General features: G+C 41.4%; 1 protein-coding gene across 1 annotated transcript; it reads left to right on the forward strand.

The window, feature by feature from the left end:
• Positions 1 to 1,148: 1,148 nt before the first annotated feature.
• Positions 1,149 to 14,848, forward strand: LOC115082268 (ninein-like protein). The gene is made up of 6 exons (XM_029586514.1): positions 1,149 to 1,244; positions 4,296 to 4,470; positions 6,436 to 6,546; positions 12,312 to 12,401; positions 13,965 to 14,017; positions 14,717 to 14,848. The coding sequence occupies exons 1-6, from the start codon at positions 1,177 to 1,179 to the stop codon at positions 14,760 to 14,762; spliced, it is 543 nt and encodes a 180-aa protein (XP_029442374.1). The 5' UTR covers positions 1,149 to 1,176; the 3' UTR covers positions 14,763 to 14,848.
• The last annotated feature ends 5,999 nt before the right edge of the window (positions 14,849 to 20,847 follow it).

Here is a 20,847-nt window from a genome sequence, read left to right on the forward strand (position 1 = left end):
AGTTAGATATATAATTTTATGGCTCGTAATAGGTTAAGAAACGGAGATCTTTGCTGACTACATCATACTACCAGGGACATCATTTTCACTCACGCACACCCTTCCCTCTGTGATATACAGACGTATACACGCTCATTCAGTGGATGAAATATTCTTATTTATTATATGAATACCTGCTTATGTGTGTGTTGTCTTATCTATGCACTGCCTGTGGGAAGTGAACTGGGACTGAGTTCTTCTGAGACCTCTGCTTTACTCCCAAGCCAATGACAGAAGTGTGAGGCTCTACAGAGCCAGGACTGTCTCGCATTAGTACATCCACAATGTACTAATGTTAGTTGATGAGTTTTTGTTCCTCTGAAGTGATGTATTATCACATCATCAATGACCAAGCAGAGTCTTGAGTGTGATCACCATGTTGGTTTTTCCAGCTTGGCTAGAATTTTGATCCCAAAGGTTAATAACCACAACCATGTTAGGAACCACCCGAAACCCTAGTTCCAGTACTTCACACCAGCATATAGAAAAATATGGCTTTGAATTCTGATCTAATATCTTGCTGGTTGGGCTAGATAAGGCCAGTGTGTGTATCACAGGAATGACTTTCACAATGTTTGGAGCTGGGGAGACTGGGAGGACAGAGAACAGGCAGCTGCCACTTTTAGGCGAACACCTAATGGCCAGTCAGAGAGGACACTGGGACAAGTTCTTCAGAGAGCTGCATCCTGTTTTCTTGGTCCCAGGGCACTGCAGCACTATGGAAGGAATATGGAAAGAAAGGCTTGATGGTGATCATGCTGGTTCCTCAGACTTTGCTTTTGGGGATCATCACTTTCTATTGCCCAAAAATGTAGAGAGAAGTAGGTAGTAATGAAGGTAAGACTTCTTGAGGCCTGTACTAATTGACAGTTAAAGAAATAAAAATTGTTGCATATAGTGGTTTAATATCTTCTGTTATTACTTGGGATCTAAATCACATTAGTGTAGCTCTTGGTTAACTGCAGAAAAAAAATTGTAGTTAATTGAAATGCATTTGTTTTAGCTGTATCCCGACTGGAAGTAGTCCAGTTGATTTATATCTGGGATTTCTCTGTCTCTTTGCAGAAGACGAGTGGAGCAGGTCTCCAGTGAGAAGGACAAAAAAAACAGGACTTTGAGAAAGCAGAGAGGCGAAACATGCAACTTGCTGATGAGGTGGATGATCGACACTCTGCCATGGAGCACCTTAACCAGAGTAAAATAAAGTAAGCTGAGGAGTATTACTAATAATCTTTGCATTTCAGAGAATAGCACAGCTCCCCTTTCATAACACAGCTCGATCTTTAATACACAAAGTCAGTAACACTTTTTCATAACACTGGCTGACCAGTGGCAGGGGTGGTAGCTTTTCTGCTGTGCAGGGGGCTTAGGCTCAATCCCTGGAGGCTTGAGGTTTATGGATCACCCAGGGATAGGAACACCGTACCTGGGAAGAAAGGAAGAAAAGCCAGGTGTAGGGTCTGATCAGCCTCAGCAGGGACCTGTGGTCTGTGTCCCTCAGCTGAAGGGTTACAAGTGCAACACCTGCATTGTAATTCTGTCTGTGTGCATAAAAATCTAGGAAAAATATCCTACTAATTGTGCCTGAAAAAACAGGAGGTTAGCAGAGCTGTTGCTGGTACCGAACAGGTAAAAAAACCCAGGCATCATCCCTGGGTAGTGTACTTCTGTAAATAAATTACTTTTAGGGGCCTAATTAATCAAAGTTTTAATGTTTAGAAATATGTCCAGCTATGCATAAACAAAAACACAATGAAATTATTTTCTGGTATATTTTCGCTTCCCTGTTGCTATAGTTCTATCTTTCAAGTTTAGAACAGTGGTAAAGATCAGCTGTACTCATAAGAACATAAGAAATTGCCATGCTGGGTCAGACCAAGGGTCCATCAAGCCCAGCATCCTGTTTCCAACAGAGGCCAAACCAGGCCACAAGAACCTGGCAATTACCCAAACACCTAGAAGATCCCATGCTTCTGATGCAATTAATAGCAGTGGTTATTCCCTAAGTAAACTTGATTAATAGCAGTTAATGGACTTCTCTTCCAAGAACTTATCCAAACCTTTTTTGAACCCAGCTACACTAACTGCACTAACTACATCTTCTGGCAACAAATTCCAGAGCTTTATTGTGCTCTGCTACAGGTCTTGGCCTATCATAGGTGACTCTCTCCTCCCTACCTCTGGTGGGGGCCAGAAGGTAAAAATAATTAATCTGCAATGGACTGACTAGATGTTTCCAAAATTAAATGCAAAATAGACATAAGCTTAGTGTTTGCTACATTTAAAACCCAGTTGACTTTTTAGGTTCTGGTAGCCTGTGTTCTACTCTGTTTTTGCTTCTATCACCTTCACACAAAGCTACTCAATTTCCCCATTTTTAATTCCTTTTGTTTAGCCTATCACAGCAGTAATTAGGCAAAGGTCAACATACTATGGTTCTCTCTGGTGTCCCATACCCCAGTGTCCTTATGTGGAGCTATGGCTGGAACTTCCTCCCTAGCAATCTTAACTGTCAGGCCGATACAGTACAGTGCGCTCCAATACAGTACAGCCGATACTGTCAAGCCGATACAGTACTGCCGATACTGTCAGCTCCGATACAGTAAGGCTGATACTGTCAGGCCAATACAGTACAGCGGGATACAGAAAGTAAAATGTGCAGCCAAGCCGCACATTTTACTTTCAGAAATTAGCGCCGACCCAAAGGTCAGCACTAATTTCTTCTGGTGCCGGGAAAGTGTACAGAAAAGCAGTAAACTGCTTTTCTGTGCACCCCCCGACTTAATATCATAGCGATATTAAGTCGGAGGTCCCAAAAAGTAAAAAAAGTAAACAAAAAAACAAAAAAAACCAAACTTGAATTCGGCCTGCGGCTGTCGGGCCGAAAACCGGACGCTCAATTTTGCCGGTGTCCGGTTTCCGAGCCCATGGCTGTCAGCGGGCTCGAGAACCGATGCCGGCAAAATTGAGCGTTGGCTGTCAAACCCGCTGACAGCTGCCGCTCCTGTCAAAAAGGAGGCACTAGGGACGCAATAGTGTCCCTAGCGCCTCCTTTTCCCCAGTTCTACCGCGCCGCCTAATTTGCATAGTGAATTGCGCGCACCGGCGAGCGGGCGTTCGTCCGCTCTCCCGCAGACTTTACTGTATCGGCCCGTGTGTAAGCAGTGGCCTGAAAGGTGGTAATTACATCATAGAACACACAGCACAGATTTTTAAAAGCAAATACTTAGTTTACTAAATATTGTAAAAATAGGGTAAAAATTGTACAAATCAGCAAAGGTAAATTGTATAAACCAGTAAAAAGCTAATAGCGTTACAATAATAAAAGCTAAATATTTGTACAAACAAGATAGAGATAAGAGATACCTCCTTCACAGTCAATATATCCGTGAAAAAATCAAGGGACAATAGGTCTAGAGACCTCCCTAGATGAGAAGGCTATAGATGCTCTCTCTATGTGATGGTCTAAAAACGCTGCAGTTATTTCGTTATATTCTCATTTTCTGGGTCTAATTCAGGTTTTGCAAAGCCAGTTGGTCTAATTAGAACTCACAGCTTTGACTAATTAATGATTTGGCTATGGCTCATTAGAGACATCCTGTGCCTGACTCTGAGCACTAGCCTTCACTGGCTTTATCAGTTAGAAGAAACATATGTCTTGTTCTTATCTGAGCTTGTTACTAAGCAAACTTAGAGCAGAAGAGAAAACAAACGTATGCAGCAGAATAGTGTTTAAAAATGTCTTAACAATCCTTATGCTAAGCTGGGCACTCTATATTGATCCACATTTATTAGTGTATTGGTGATTGCTTTGTTCCATATTACTAACCCCACCTGCACATCACAAAGTCTTCTGAAAAACTAAAAAATAACTCCTCAAAATAATTTTAATACAATAAGTGAACTTGGGTTTTCTGTGTAACTGTGACGTGCTCATCTAGGAATTAAAAATAATAAATATAAGCAAACAGCTTACTTCTCCTCTCCTATTCCTTTTATTCTTGTGGCTCTGTATGTGCTGTTAGCGGGGGCCCCATCATTTTCTTAATATCCTTATATTTGACATAATTTTCTTTGCTTTCTCTTTACTCTGTCCTCTTTTATTCCCCGATTCTCCTATTTCCTCCTTTTCCAACACAGATGCAGCAAGAATGTGTTTAAATCTAGCAGAAAGCTAAAATGCCGCTTAAACTGCTAACTGCATGTCACAACACAGGTTGCATCCCTGCTCTGAAGGAGTGCCATTTTTATTGCAGAGATCTTGAGCAAGCCTACAGGGAAAGAGTGGCAATGATGAGATCTGAAGTGGAGATGGAGAGGGAGCTCTTTATGCAGCACATGAATGGGCAGAGGAGCAAGCTGGAATCAGATGTGGAATCCCTCCAGATGGAAGAGGTGCATCTGAGGGATAAATTGACCTTGTCGATGAAGGTAAGGGTCACTTGGTTGCCCTGCCGTAGAGAGCTTGGGCTCTTGAGGAGATAGCAGTGGCTGTCACAAAGGACTGTCAGATTGGTTTCTTTAATTGTAGAGGGGTAAAAGCCTGCTGTTTCTGCAAGATTTTTATAGAAGTTGGGGGAAAGCAGAGATTCAGGATTTAGTGCTTGCACTTAAAGATATTATAGATTTTAGATATTTGTTTGCATACCTTTATTTGCTACACCTTTATCTTTTAGATAATTTTTTATATATCTTTGCCTTTTGTGTGTGCTTGGCTTGTTACTGCTAGAGTCATGGTTGACAGCTTTTTCCCTGCAACCTTCCCCCAGTGGAATCAGTAGTAGATACTATTCACATGATGCAGAAATTCAACTTTTAGATGTAGGTTCTCTGAATTGGAAGAGTAGCCTAGTGGTTAGAGCAGTAGGCTACAAACCAGAGAAGCCAGGGTTCAAATCCTGCTGCTGCTCCCTGTGACCTTGAATAAGTCACTTCACCCTCCATTGCCTTAGTTAGAAACTTAGTGGAGTCATAAACCTGCAGTAATTGGCTCTGGCTGTTGCTTAAGGGGGCCAACAGCCTGAGTAAGACCTGTTCTCCAAAAGTAGTCAAAAACTCTGGTCGTCTCCAGAGATTCCCTATCCTGCTCCCCCCCACTACTACCACTGGAAGCAGCCCATTGTCAAGAATAAATAAATTTTATAAATTGGTACCAAGCCCCACCTCCTAATAAGGCCTATCCCTCCCCTTCAAAAAATCTGGGCCTCAGAGGCTGGGACACCCATGAACCCTCTCCCTTACTCACAAAATTAGCCTTGGTGATCCAGTAGGGGCCTGGTGTGTCCCCTAGGCTCTGGGCCTGGCAACAACCAATTTTCAAAATGGTGCTATCCAGCCTTTGCCCTATCATGCTAATTAGCTCATTTAAATGTGTATGGTGCAGGGACCAGATTTGCGTGAGGTGTTTGAAACCCCTGCATTAGGACATTTATTGTGTGAAAAACTGGATTTTTCATGCTTTAGTGAATGAGCTCTTTGAAGATAGGGAAATTCCCTAAATGCCTGAATGTAATCACTTTAAAGTTCCTGTAAGGTAGAACATAAATCTAATAAGTGACTCATGTACCCTCCCAGGATCCTAGCAGCCTTAAGCTACTTTTTTGGTCTCGCCTTTAAAAAAAAAAAAAAAAATTAGAAACAAGATTAAATTGGTAGAACACTGTGGAAACAAAAATGGTAGAACAAAGTAGCTATAGAACCACTCCAACCTCCCCGGGGCAACATAATTTAAGACTACATACTGCTTTTGAGAGAGCATGGATAATTAAGCAGCAGAAAGTCATTAGGTCACCATGGAACTTTTTCCAAGTAGCTGTTGCAAAATCAGAGGGGAGGGGTGAAAGGGGAACAAAAAAATTGGAAATAAATCTAAAGACTGCTTCCATTCTTGTCTAACTCGAAGGCTTTTCATGGGTGCTCGTGAGCCGCTGGTCGGTGTTAGGTTATGCCTCGGAGCTTGGGTCACAAGGGGAAATCGGTGGCACTAGTAGTCCTGGTATATATACTTCCAGGACACTCTTGAAGATGAATAGAACCATGTCTGTTTGTGTAATCTGAGTTCCCTTACAACATATTCCTAGGCAAAGCTTGCTCATTTGCCTGCTGAAAAATGTATATGACTTGAAAGTTTGGCTACCAGTACTTTTAGTCCTTTCACTAGGTATCGCCTGTAACTTCTCTACTGATATTTTTTCTGTGGGATATCAATGGGACTAATAGTTCCTGGATGGGTGCATTTAACTAAAAACTCAAAAATACTCTCAAAAGCAGAAAATAACACAACACACAAAAAAAACAAACCCCATAAAAAAGAGTGCTCGTAGGCAGGCCAAATATAAATCCCTTTATATTAAAGGTTAGAACTTAGGAGGTGTGATATGTTTTTCTTTTTATTAGGAGAACAGTCGATTACAAAAGGAGATGATTGAAATGGTTGAAAAGGTGTCGGAGTCTGAGAGTTTGGTGTCAAAGCTCCAAAGTGATTTGGATTTCTTGTTGATGGATAAGGTAATTTTCCTATGTTAAACCTTAGACCTCTTCTCTCCAAAGCAGATGCTTTCTCCTAGCCTAGGAGCAAGAAGGTTAATACATGTGGCGGGCCAGCATGAACCTTTTAAGTACAGAACCACTAGCCTTTGTTCTAGTCCCGGGTCATTTCTGGGATCCTCTACTGCCTCTTTCCACTGTGTCCTCATCCACACGGTGGCATCAACCGGTAGCAGGATGGAGTCTGCCGAAGGTTGGAGGCAGATCGCGCTGAAGAAGCTCGCCTCTTAAGAGAGTGCCCTGATTTTAAGGGTACGTTGGACTACATGGACTATCTTGGGGGAAGCGAGCTGCTTTGGTCTGTTGTGTCTTTTTGATGTCTGATACTACTGAGGCCCTGCCTCCTCCCGCCAAGGTCATTATTGGCCACTTTTAAGAGACAGCTTGCTGTGTGTGGCAAATCGTTTCATGGAATGATGAAGTCCAAGTGTTATGGGCAGCAATAAGAGTATTTAGATAGTTCTGTTGCCGGGAGGGAGTGATTTTTGAAATGTTATGAGTAAATTTTTGAAAGATGTGCGAGTATAGGCTATTTTAAAAATTGCAACATATGCGCATATATTGGGGATTGTGAGTAAACTTGCGTGTGTTAAAAAAAAAAAAAAAGAAGGGGGGGTGCTGTTCTGGAGAGGGAGCAGCAGTTATGCCCATACATTGCTATTTTACAGCCTGCCAAAGTGATGCGCAAAGGTCTTTTACTTGTGTATATTTACACCTGCTCGATATCTGGGGAAAGTGATCATAAACATCTTAAAAGTGAAAAAATGATGGGTGAGGGTGTGGGTGACTTTGGGGTACATTGAGGCTGAAGAGCCAGGAGGATCTAATTGGTAAAACTGGCAATTTAATTGCCTAGCGCATTATAGAAAATCCCCTGATTTCCACCTGTTGTTGTTGTTATTTATTTACTTCATTAATTGCAACATGTTACAAATGTAAATCAAAGCGATGTACAGAGAATAAAATTAAATTCAAAACAGCTTAAATTAGATTTAAAATGGATAACAATATAAATAACAGAAATAAGAAAATTACATCATAAAACATAAAATGACATAGTACTAAATAATAGAGCATAAAACAAAACAATATAATAAAATTATAAACAGAGGTCATTAATAAAATTATTGAAACTCAAAGGCCTTCACAAAGAAATAAGTTGTTACAGCTTTTTTAAATTTAAGATTATCTTTCTCTAGGTGGATAGCTAGGGGTAAGGTAAGAAAATCTGGTTTCTCTAGTGGATTCTAGCCTGATGTCTCTTGAAGGAGATAAAACAAGTAGTCCTTGTTGAGAAGATCTAAATATGCGAGATAGCTGATGTGGTGTGATAAAGCGGGCGAGATGTAAAAGCCAACTTACAGGAGTAAATGTGTTTAAGTAATATGAATAAAATCTATTCGCATAACCCTTTAAAATTTGAAGTACATATATGTGTGATTCATTTGTGCACACGTTTCCAAATGAATTCTGATTTATCTGGCTAAATAGCGCCTTTGCCACTACTTAGACCGACATATTTGATCTTATCCGGATAAATAGAGCACTGAGTCCCAGGTCTCTTTTAGAACAGCCATTTACTCAGGAAAACCCAATTTTATGCCCACAACTGGCTTTAAAAATTCAGCCCTTTATTGATATTTGGTTTTATTCTATTGTACTTCAAATACTGTCTCTCCTTGTGACCTTGGGCAAGTCACTTTACCCTCCATTGCCTCAGGTACAAACTTAGATTATAAGCCCTCTGGGGATAGGGAAATACCTCCAGTACCTGAATGTAATCCACTTTGAAGCGCTGAAAAAAGTGTGAAAAGCGGAATATAAATCTAAATAAAAATAAAATACTGTAAACCACTGAATGGAATATATTTGCATACTGCAGACTATAAGTACAAAGGAAACGAAATACAAGTTTCTGTGGATTGCTTTGTTCTGATTAAGCCTAAGTTTATGGCTAGTTGAATGAATGATTCTGAGTCTATGATTTGTGATCCATGTGCAGATCTTCAAATCCCATTTCAGCCTGCCTCTTTTACCCAGCCAGATTTTGAGAACAGAGTCATATTGGTTTCAGAGCAATGATAAATGAAGGCGACTCTCCCAAATGGTCTATTGTTGACCTTGGTTGACTAAGAGTTAATTACCACAGTCTGCAGAAGTTTTACACCTCACTGAACATGGCCCCCTTGGCTCCTACTCATCTACTTTGTTCCAGTCCTAATCAAGATCTGCTTTTGACCTGTCAGCAGTATCAGTTCTCATGGCATCCCTCAGACTAAACAATAAAAAAGTACGAATAGCCTACATGCCAGGTCATGCAGACTTCTTTACTTGGTCAACTTACAGAAAACCCCCCACTGGAAATGCATGTAGATCACAGCTTTTGATCTCCCAGCTTGGTGAGGCAAGGATTTCAATAAAATTTCATTCCTTATGCCTTTAAACTATACAAATTAAGTCTGCTTCAAGGAGCAAAAAGAGGTTTGTTTGTTTGTTTTTCCTTTTAAATTATACCACATACATATATTTTAGGTTTGCCATTGCTCCAGAGCTTAAACCGTAGTCCGTGATTCCTCTTTGGGAGCAGAGAAGCCAGAGGCTGTGATCTGAATGCATTCGCAGTGAAGCTTTTTGCTGAGCCAGGATGTCCAAGGCTATATCTTGGCTGTAAAAAGTTTTAGTTTTGTGACTATTTGGGTGCCTTGCCAGACAAGTAGTCTTGGACAGGGCATTATGTAAACAAAATGAAATCTATCTGTCGCTGGGTCCCATCCGGTCTTCTTGCCTTGCTTCTGGACTTTTCTCTTCTACTTTGCTCTTTCATCCTCCTCGTCCCTCAGTCAGAGTCCGGGCCTCACAGTAGCCTGCTGTGCCTGAGAGGACAAGGCAGAGCTCCCTCTGGCACTCCCCTGAACCAGCCCGCATGGAGCATGTGTCGGGCTTGCCTCACCTAGAACAAGGAGTCAAATTCTGGCCTCACGCACTGTATGGACCTGATTTTAATTGACTTTTACATGTGTAAATGCACCCTTCTTGAGTAAGTGGACTTTCAACCATTGCTGCACTATATGCCATTAAATTGTCCATAGGAATTACTCATGCAAGGGCACTTTATGCAAGTAAAATGGCTTTTCAAAATTGCTGCGATAGTATGTTACATTTACACGCCTAACTCCTTTTAAAAGCCACCTCTGAGTGTTGAGGTATTTAACTGTTTCATACTTAACTGGTAGCCGTGCATTAATTTCTAACCATAAAATAAGCATAAGATACTGACACTAAAATGAGATCATTCTCATCCTCAGTATGTGTATCCCTATTTTGTTTTTTTAATTCTCCATTTTTTTCTTTTCCCAAAAATCACCCCCCCCCCCCCCCCCCCACACACACCACCTCTGATGACAAGTCCAGGCAACAACACATGCTCTTGCCAGCCAGGAGGGCTGGAGGGAAGACTCCTCTGAGAATTACCCTCAGTGCTGCTACTTTGGCCACCAGCCATCTTTCCTACCCTCCCCAGTGTGCCTGATTTCTACCAGCCCCGTCAGAGAGGGTCAAACTCCTGTATTAGTTGACACAGCACCACAGCCTGAGTAGGGCTCTGCATTTTAGGAGTAAAGACTAGCAACTTAGACAAATTATTAGGAAAACAGTTTGTTACCCTTCTGCCAAGGGGGTCACCTTACCTCCCAGTCCTGAGGCACACGAGGAAAAATGCCTCCGAGGTGGGGTGTGATCTCTCCTGGGCTGAGGACTGGGACAGGTTACCCTGCAGGGCCAAACATGGCTAGACACACTTTCACTCTCAATAAAAAAAAAACAAAACATCAAATGCCCACACCAAAAAATGTGCTCCAAACAGAGAGTCACATTTATTGTGAAAGTTGTCACAAATAAAACAGGCAGCAGCAAAAACAAAACTTCAAACACTGTCCATATAAGATAAAGGAAAAATCATAGTTCACTAGTAAATCCACTCTTTGGCCTACCCAGGCCCACTCAGTCTCTAAACACTCCGCTTTGGGTATTCACAAATATCCTGATCAGCTCAAGAAAGATTCACCCCCTTTCTCTCTCAGAAATGTAATCCTCCTAGCCCATGACTAGTTCCAGCTAAGCACAGTTTGTCTCCTGGACCTGCAAGTTCTCACCACAGTTAGAAAACTCCTCTTCTTAAACCTCTTTCAAATCCACACTCCATTCTACTTCTCCCTCAGGCTTTCTCTTACGCTTGGTGAATCCTCACCTGTCTCCTGCTTCTCCTGTGCTGTAACCCCAGGAGGGAGTAGCAGCTACATCCTCCTTATTGCTCTCTTACTCTGGAGAAGCCCCAGTCCTACAGTGAACAGGGGTTATATATACTCCTGAGCAGCCAACCCCAAAAAGAGGCTGTACCTACATATCAGTCAAATTTCCTGTCACACACTCTGCCTTAGGTTGAACTCCTTCACTAGCACCTTCCCCTAATCACCATGTCACAGGCCTTAATAGATTTCCCTTAAGAGGAAAATCACCACTTAATATAATACACCCTCTTTATATTAAACATTACATATACTTGTAGCATACAAGTTCATACTTGTTTCTTAAAGAACCAGTGATTAAAAGCACTTGGGGCACCGAAAAAACAGAGGTTAGATCTGTCTGAAGGACAGACTTCAGGGTCCTGACGCCTTTCTCTGTGTGAATTCACTGAGGGGTTGATTTTCCAAATCGCACGTGGGCACCCATGTGCGTGTGGTTCCTGGTGACACGTGCAGGTTATAAAATACAATTCTTACATGCACATGCGTGACCAATTGTAATATTGGCATGTGCAGGTGGGTGACATCTAACACGTGCAAGGGAGGATTTTTAAAAAATACATGTGGTGACGCAAGTAGACCTTTCCTAGTTCCCTCCCAGTCCGCTTCAATTAAGGAGAGGACTGGAAGGGAACTTCTCTATACTCCTTCCGCCTCTGCCTCCTTTTTCCCCTCTCTCCTCGACCCCTAAAACACCTTTCCCTACCCTATTTTTTTTTTTTTGTTATTTCAGAACTTAATTCATCTGAATAGATGAACTAAGTTCCGCTGGCACTTGCTTCCCCAGGACAGGGCCTAATGGTCGCTGTCCCGGCCAGCCTCTGCCCCTTTGATTGAGCCTGGCACTTCTGCGTTTATTGGGAGATACGTGCATGGCTGGGCTGTTTTTTTAAAATGCGCTCGGCATGCGCAAGGCCTTGCCATGCACGTATTCGCTGGTTTTTACTTGCACCGGGCTTTTAAAATTCAGGCATGAGGATGCAATTTTCAAACTGCCCACAGAAGCAAAAGGTTCACAAGCACTTTGTACCCATTTTCAAAGGCAAAACTTTGCCTTTGAAAATTGCTTGAGAAAATGCACTTGCACAAATCTGCACCTTCTTTTTGTGCAGGTAGTGTTTCTGACCAAAAATAGGCCCGTAACTTGTCCCCAGGCACACCTAAGCCCTCTTATGCGTAAAACTACATGCATAATGGCACTATGCACGTAACATAAGCTGGGCAATTTTTAAAAGTCTATTTCCACAGGTATAGTAACTTTCCCCCAGGAAATGGTGTTGAAAAGTGCCTTCCCCTGTGCTTATTTTTAGGTAGGCTATGTGTTTTTCTCAGCAGACTTAAGGACAATTTAATAAAAGTAAACTTTTTGAATGAATCTATTTCCTGGCATTTACATGGCATACGTTTCTGTTCTCTTTGCAGCTGACAGTGCCAGATCCTCACAGCGCTGAGCTGATCAATCAGAAAGAACGCTTTGCTGAGATAATCCAGGAATATGAGCTGCAGTGCAGGGTAGGTAGGGGGATGGAAACTGCTGCTATCGGAAATGAGGGTGGTGGGGGGAGGATGTTGGTGACCGTGCATTGGAAGTGTGAGAGAAACCTTACTGCTTCTGATGCCTGCACAGTGCAAGATACATCAGAGATCTGCAACATGGGTACAAATGACTTATGGTGCCATATAATATAAATCAAACGCATGCCCACTGGTGCATTCAAACAAGGAAAGATGTTCTTTCGTGGTGAATGCACAGAAGTGCAAGATGAGAGAAGACAAGAAACACTCTGATGTACAGTGAATGCGTGCAGGGATTAAAAGGGGAGGGGTTAGTGGGCAGCTATTCAAGAAGGCAGCCGAATCTCCCTGCTCCTGATCTGAATTCTGTTATCCATGGCTCTTTACTTGCTGATTTAAGCTGGTTTCCTGGCAACGGAAGTTCTTTGGAATATGGCTGCAGTGAAAGCTGTTAAATAAGTATGGCGTGAAACGGGTAAACCAAGATCCACCATCGCCCTCCAAGACGGCGCCCGCGAAGGATTCCGACATTTCCCTGCAAGCTATTATGGATGAATTACTGCAAATGAAAGAACCGATTTAAAGAAAATTCAAATACAATGTAGGAAATTGGAGAGGAAATGTCAGCCTTTCGGGGCAGACTTGCAGGCAGTGAAAGATAGTGTTAAAATAGAGGAGGAAAGGGTAAACTGCAATGCTAGCTGTATAACAGATTTACAGCGTCAATCAAAAAAATTAGCATTATTGGAGAAAGATTTAAAGGATCTAAATAATCGCCCAAGAAGGAACAATATCCGGATCTTGGGGGTGCCAGAGCATGCAGAGGTCATTGATCCAATCAACTTTCTCCAAACCTTCCTTCTGCAGCTGCTGGGTTTAAATTGTACCCTACCATTTGAGCGAGCACATAGATCTCCCTCCTTTCATCAGCAAAATGCCAGACATCCACGTCCTTTTGTACTAAAAATTCTCCGATACCCTCAAGCACTGGAAATTCTACAGGCAGCTCAACTTAAGTCTCCCCTGTCATTTGAAGACAAACATATTCTTATTTTTCCTAATCTTAACAAAACTACGCTTGCCCGAAGAAAGTGGTTTCTCTCAACCAGCTGAAATCCAGCACGTATGCAGATGACAATGGATAATGCGACCAAAACATATGTCAATCCAGAGGTGCTTCAATCCTTTCTGAATAAAAAGCAGGGAAGAAAAATGGATATTCCCTGAAGGAAGTCTTACTATGGATACGGTTAAGCATGTTTATTGGAATGCACCTTGTCCTTGATTTAGGGTGGACACCTTGTGCCTCTACGGAGTCCTAAGAAATGGAATGCATTTTACCCATCTGTATAATCTGGTTGACTGAAATATGGACCTCATCAGTATTTTTTAAATTTTTCTGACCCTTGTAGAGTTGCTGTGCACTGTAATTTTATGGTGGCCCGTTATTTTGACCAAAATTGGACAGATCAGTTTTGTCTTGTTTTTTTCACTAATCTTTTGTAACTATCCTTGTCTTTACCCATATTTTTTGTCTCTCCTTTTTCCTTTACTTATTAGTTTAGTTTCTGGACCACTAACTGGTGTGCAAGGAAGATTTCTGTTCAGGACATGTGAGTGTGTTGTGTGGCTGCCATTATAGTAATCGATTAGACGGCGTTGTTTGTAAGTTTGGGGAAGGGATCCTATTTGAGATTTGTTTTGGGTGGTGCTATGCGAGGGTGAGTTATATGCAGGATGGGTATGTTTGTGTGATTGTATTTCAATGTGTGTTGAAGATCGTGTGGCAGTTTATATGTGGAAAATGAAAGGGGTGTTGGTATGGTCAAATGTAGATGTTGATTGTGCTTGTTTGATATGGGTGATTGTTGGCTGCATCATGAATTTTATGCACTGCGTGTAGCTACCGATATGTTGTCTTCCTTGGAATGGAGGTATGCTGGGAGGATGATGTCAAGTTGTGCATGAGCAGATAGGTATGATTGTTCATTTTGTTGAATGGTAGGAATAGAATCCTTGTTGGAGTTGATTGGGTGGTTGAGAACATTGTTTGCAATCGGATTGGGGGCGGGAATTTGGGTGAGAAGGCTGCTCACTGGGATCCGGATACATTCATTGTTAACAGTTGTTTTTATGTTGTTTATATGTTGGCTTGTTTTACTAAATATGGGTGGTGATGGGAATTGATAGATCTGTATTCTGCTGTAAGTCTTCAGACATACTAAACTGTATGTATTAATGGTGTTTCAATATTTTATGATAATGCTGTATCATGAGTACTTATGTTTGATTTTTTTCATTGAATGTTATAGGTCTTTGGAGCCCTTTCAAGCACAAAAAAGTACTGCTTCATGTTAAATGCTTCAACCCTGATTTCGTATTCTTGCAAGAACTCATTTGGGTTCCTTTGAGTCGCAGAAACTATCACACCATGGGTTTTCTAGGCTGGCCTTTTTTGGCTGTTTTGGGCAAAAGAATTGGGGTGTAATTCTGGGTAAATGTTCTTTACAAACTCAGGTTCTGTCTCAGAAATTAGATTCTAATGGATGTTGGGCATTACTTCAGAGTGAGCTTTCTTTTATTAAACATATATGCTCCCATGAGGGATGACCCAGTTTTTTTTTCACCAGCCTAATCTGATTGCTGGCAAGGGAGATATTCCCCTTATCATAGGAGGAGATTTTAATTTACCATTGGACCCATATTTGGATGGTATGGATGGGTTTATCTAAATCTAGGGAAGTATTGCACTCTATGATGTTTCAATTAGCTTTGTCAGATCCTGGAGACTTCCATCACCCTACAGATAAGGATTTTTTTTTTTTCCCTTTACCCCATCAGACTCACTCCAGAATAGATTTTTTATTTCTAATCCATTGGTCAAAAATTAGTGATACTAAAATTAATAGTATTATAATCTCTGACCATGCATTTATTATGTGTACTCTGGAATGGAGGTCAGCTTCTCCATCTACCCCTCAATGGAGGCTAAATGTGGGATTACTGCAGGATTCTGATTTTATTTCCTTAACCAATAAAACCTGTTCCGAATACTTTCAGTTTAACAACTGTGAAGATACTTCCCCCGGTTGGTGGGCTGCATTTAAAGCTGCACTGAGGGGTGTAGTTAATTATGCAGCGGAGGAAAAATAAGCAAAGATGTTTAGAATTAGACCTGTCGGAAAATGAGATGAAGCAACATATTAGCAGTAAGGACCAAACATTGCTGTTGACATTACATAAATTAAAATTCAAATATAACACCCTTTTGAGTCAACAAGTGGGGTGTTTGCTGGTCTCTCAAAGAGCTATGGAATGCTGGCAAGAAGGCTGGTCATATATTAACTAAGTATTTGAAAGGTAGGAAAGCAAGACAGAGAATTAAAACATTATCTTCTCCTACAGGTATGAAGTACCAAGATAACCAGACTATATGACAGTTTCAGGAGTTTTATTCATCTCTCTATTCTTAAGAAATAGATTTTTCTAGAGAAGCAGTAATGCATTTTTTAGGCCCTTCACAGCTTCCATTTCTATCTGAGTCAGACAAGGAATTTTGAATAGAGATATTTCTGATACTGAATTATTGATGGCCACCTAAGAAAGTTCCTGGGCTCCATGGGTCAGGTGCTAAATGTTTTCAGAAATCTCTTCTATCTAAACCTTGTCATCTTTGTACTTGCTTTCTTAATGCGGGCATGACAGATGCATCCTTTCTGGAAGCCAAAATTATAGTTTTAGAAAAGCCTGGAAAGGATCCGCTGTTTATGCAAAATTATAGATCTATTTCTCTTATAAATGTTGATTGCGAAATATATGCTAAGATTCTCTCCTTCAGACTGAGTAAAGGGTTGAGTACCCTTACCCATTTGGATCAAAATGGATTTGTACCTTCTCATATGGCATTGGATAATTCTAGGTTAGTTTGCTGATATTTTTTCTACTGGTTTTTGCTGTCCTTTTTCGTATTTGGATTTGCCACTCAGTAGTTCCTTCTTGGATGACAGAAAAAGCATTCGATAGGGTAGAATGGGATTTCTTTTTATGGTTTGGTTTTGGTATACTCTTTATAAATAAGGTTTGGTTTCTGTACAATAAACCGTGTTGCTAGGCTTTATATCCAATGGTCTTCTTTCTGATTCTTTTTTTCATCCATAGGGCTGCCCTTTTTCGCCACTCCTATTTGATTTGGCTGTGGATCCATTGGCTTTGTTTGGTGCTCCCTAATGATACAGGTGGTCATCTTTAAAGAACATTTTCCTTCACATGCCATATTACTAGTAAGACTGGGGGATGTGCACACTTTTTTTTTTTTTTGTCAGATATGAAACCTTTTCCTCGTTCTGATTCTGCGGATGTTTTAGTGTTTTTAGAGTTCTCTAAGAACTAAGAACCTTTTGAAATCAAAAAGGTCTGTTGCATTCCTTCGTTCTGATTTACAACAGTGCAGCTTTTTATCTTTTGTGGTTGGTATGGAGAGCCATAGTGTGTTTTTCGCTGTGGTTGTACAATGTGAAGAGGACATTAGAATGAGGCCTTATTCAGTAATGCATCACAGAATGAGCACTGGTGCTTAAGAACATTGCTCATCAATGACCTTGGTAAATTTACACAGTCCATTTTGTAAAACAAAATTTGGGCAGTTAAGATTCTGTAGGATGCAGGGTAAATGTAAACATTGCAGCTAACTTGTGCAGCACAAATTTTAAAGGGAATGTATGCATGAGTGCTCTCCATATCACATAAATTTCCTTTGTAAACTTATTTGCATAGTTTTTAAAGTAAAAAAGTATGCATATAAGTGAAAACTCTGCCCTAACCCTTCTCCTGGGACCTCTGCACAGTCTGGGTAAAGGTACATGCAAACAGGACATCCTGCCCCGCCCCCCTGTAAGTTTACCTGCACTTCAGGTGGACAGTTTTATAAAACCCCATTTCTGCAGGTAAAACACAGTTTACGAGTGGAAATGCATTTGAAAATTACTCGCCAGAGGGCATTGTCAAACTTTCTTCAGAAGTGCACAGTTGGGGTAAATTTTAAAAAATTGCACGCACGCATCCATGTGCGTGCGCTACCCGGTGCACACACATGGACTTGTGATTTTATAACATGTGCGCGCTGACGCGCACATATTATAAAATGCCAGGTTGGCGCACACAAGGGGGGGAAGATATATGCAGTCATGCGCGGTGACGCATTGGGGGCCTTCCCCAGTTCCCTCCAAGTCTGCTCCAATTAAGGAGCAAACTGGGAGGGAACTTCCCAACCTCTAGCCTGACCGCCCTTCTCCTTCCCCTATCCTGCCCTCCCCCTATCCTAAATCCCCCCTCAAAATGGGAGTCCCAAGCTAATTTTCTCAGAAAAAAATCAGACTCCATTTTGTGACTGGAATTCTGAGGAAAGTGTGTCTGTGTTTATGTAAATGAGCTAGTGACACCATTTTGTAAGCCAGTGCTGGAAGGAAATGCTACAAAGGGGCTGGTGGGCTTATACATATAAGTCTCTCACTTAAAAAATTATTCAGATTCCATCTCAGCCTCAAACTATTTCTCAAAATTCCCAACATTTTTTTCTACAACTTCATACTAAGGTGGAGGGTGTCCTTAGGTTAAAAGTATATTAAAACTGGTCCTAAAATGCCACTTAGAACTATTTTTTTTCTGAGGTTATCACAGGAGCACTGATCTTCCTGGGTTTGGCAGTTGGAGAGTTCAGTTAGTCTGGGTTTGACTAAGTGAGAGAGCAGAAGGTGCTTGGCCAGTTCTCTTCAGAGACTGCTCTGAAATCCCAGAAATAGATAACAGTGGAGCACAGAGAGGAAGGCACTCATTTCCAATATGGATGTTTGAAGTATGTATGACTGTGTTAGTGTGATATTTGTTTTAAAAAACAAGGTAAATTCCAGGTAAGGTTTAGGATAGGCAGTTTAATTGTTAATATTAAATTAACCTGGATGTATCGTAGTGATTTTCATCAGCCATTGATAGCATTAGAGTTGACTGGAATTTGGCAAAGGTAATGGGGATGGAGTGAGTGATCTCCCAATCACTATACATATGAATCCATATGACTGTACATGCCACTGTTATGACTTGCTTTAAGAAAATATAATAAGTATTCCTGGCTTTCCCTAACAAGAAGAGGGCTACAGCTCTTATAATATAAGAGAATACACATATCTTCTAAAGAAGTCATATTCTCCATTTAAACTGATTTATCTTGGGTGGAAATAGTCTGACACTGTGAGTCATCACTCTGCACCTGGTTGAGAATACAAGCAGAGTATACAGAAGTGCTTTAGTACTTGTAACATCCCCAGTTAGAAAATACTTGGTGGCACCTTCTCAGGTTGCATATATACATATACAGCCACTGGTCTTGACTACATATTGATGAGCACCTGAACCTGTATTAAAGTGCACTGTAGTAATAGTGTGAGAGGTGAGTGAAAGAAAGTGTGGAAATAATCCTCACCATACACGAGTGAGCATCTGAATTTAATTCCTCTGTACTAGCTAGAATAAGGATATTTAATTATTTTTTGTTTTTCGCAATCAGTAGTCCAGTTCCTATTAGATGCCACCAATAAACACTGAGGGGACACTCCTAATACACTCTGGCAGATAAACTCAGTTAGTGTATGGAGGAGCACACTATTTTTTATTTAAAGAGTATAGATAGGTTTCTGAAAGCTCTGGAGACAATGTTCCCAATACAGCATGAGGATCACAGTTGAGGGGCAACATCCGGGACCCTCTGGCACTCAAACCACGCCCACAAGCAGCATAACAGCAAGCCACGCCCCCTACAGCAGCAGAGGGTACGAAGAATCATCCTAAATAAAGTCAGCTAAGGGGTAGATTTTAAAAGGGATGCATGCATGTTATAAAATCCCATGGCCGCAGGCACATGCGCGCTGGATTTGATAATCCTCGCACACATGTGTGGGCTGCACGCGCAGAGGGGCCCAATTTTGTAAGATTACATGCGGCGACACAATCTGGCCTCTCCAATTGCATACCCACTACCCATACTCCCTCCCTCTTCCCCTCTCCTCTCCATCCCCTAAACCCTTTCGCCTACCTTTCTTTTTTTTTATTTTATTTATTGCTTACTGCTCCATTGGAGCAGTAAGCAATAAAACGGTGACCAATGGCCGCTGTCCAGGCCAGCCTCCGTACCGCCCACCCCCTTTTGAGGGCCTGGCAATTATGCGTGTATCGTCATTTATGTGCGCGACTGGGCCATTTTGAAAATTTGTGTGGCGTGCACAGGGCCCAGCCATGTGCATAAATGATGATATTTGTGCATGTGTTCGATTTAAAATTTGGACATTTGTGTATACTTGCCAAAAAGTCTAGCTAGACTGAAACTTTTCAACACCACAAAGAAAGAGAAAAGCAAGCAGAATCACTGCAGAAGCTGTCAAAGTGATTGTGCCAGAGACATAAGTGAAGAGCACAAAGTACAAAAGCCTCAGAATTTGCAGGGACAGGAGAGCTCACTGGAAAGAGACAGAGCGAAAGAAAAAAGGGTTAAATAGACATACAGAGTCAAACACAGAAAAAAAAACACGAAACACTTATCTACTTACCTGCAATTAGAGTGTTGATTTTGTCCTGGTGCACCTGCAAGACAGAATTGGGGCATAAAGGCTAAAGAACTCAGACACCGCGATTATAAACCAGCTACCTACGGAAGAATATAACAATCTTCTCCATTCCTAGAGGTAAAAAGAAAGGAGGTGGAACTCCTCCTTGCAGCAAAAAGAAATTCAACCCTCGCTCTGCAATCCATCATACCTCCACACAGGCTTGAAATTGGGCTCTTTAAGTCCAAGGAACTACAAATCTGCCTAATCTATGCCCCCCCCCCCCTGGCGTTTTAGAAAACAACACCTCACCTCTAACTGAATACGTTTCCAAATACATTGACAATTACTATCCCTACTATCATCCTAGGAGACTTAATCTACATTTTGACCGCTCACCCATTTCAACCAGCTAGTGAAGCTACCATGGCCGCCCTAAACGCTCTTGGATTTAGACAAAATGTATTGAGCTCTACACACAAAGCTGGACACACTCTTGATGTCATCTTTACGAATTCACTTATCCAAACCAGCTCTCCACAATGCACGCCCATTCCCTGGACAGACCACTACCGGATTGACTCTTCCTGCACAATCAAATGCAACCCCCACACGCCTTCCCACAATAAGAAAACCATAACATTCCGCAAACATTGCAACTCAGAAGAAATTATGGTCTCACTATCAGAAGACCTCAATAAGTTGGACCTCACTGACGCTAATTCAGCATGTTCCTCATGGCACGAAATCACCGGCAATATTGCAAATAAACTATGCCCACTAATCTCGAAAGAAATCAACACGGAGAAGAAAGCCAAAAGACTGTGGTACACCCCTGATTTGAGAATTAT

Source organism: Rhinatrema bivittatum, unplaced genomic scaffold, assembly GCF_901001135.1.
Source record: "Rhinatrema bivittatum unplaced genomic scaffold, aRhiBiv1.1, whole genome shotgun sequence".
Taxonomy (NCBI): Eukaryota; Metazoa; Chordata; class Amphibia; order Gymnophiona; family Rhinatrematidae; genus Rhinatrema; species Rhinatrema bivittatum.

Excerpts from the sequence above, each read along its gene's own strand:
- LOC115082268 (XM_029586514.1), top strand. The coding sequence starts at position 1,177 with ATGCAACTTGCTGATGAGGTGGATGATCGACACTCTGCCATGGAGCAC. Across the intron at positions 1,245-4,295 it reads CTTAACCAGAGTAAAATAAA|AGATCTTGAGCAAGCCTACA; the intron begins GTAAGCTGAGGA and ends TTTTTATTGCAG. Across the intron at positions 12,402-13,964 it reads AATATGAGCTGCAGTGCAGG|TTTAGTTTCTGGACCACTAA; the intron begins GTAGGTAGGGGG and ends TTTACTTATTAG.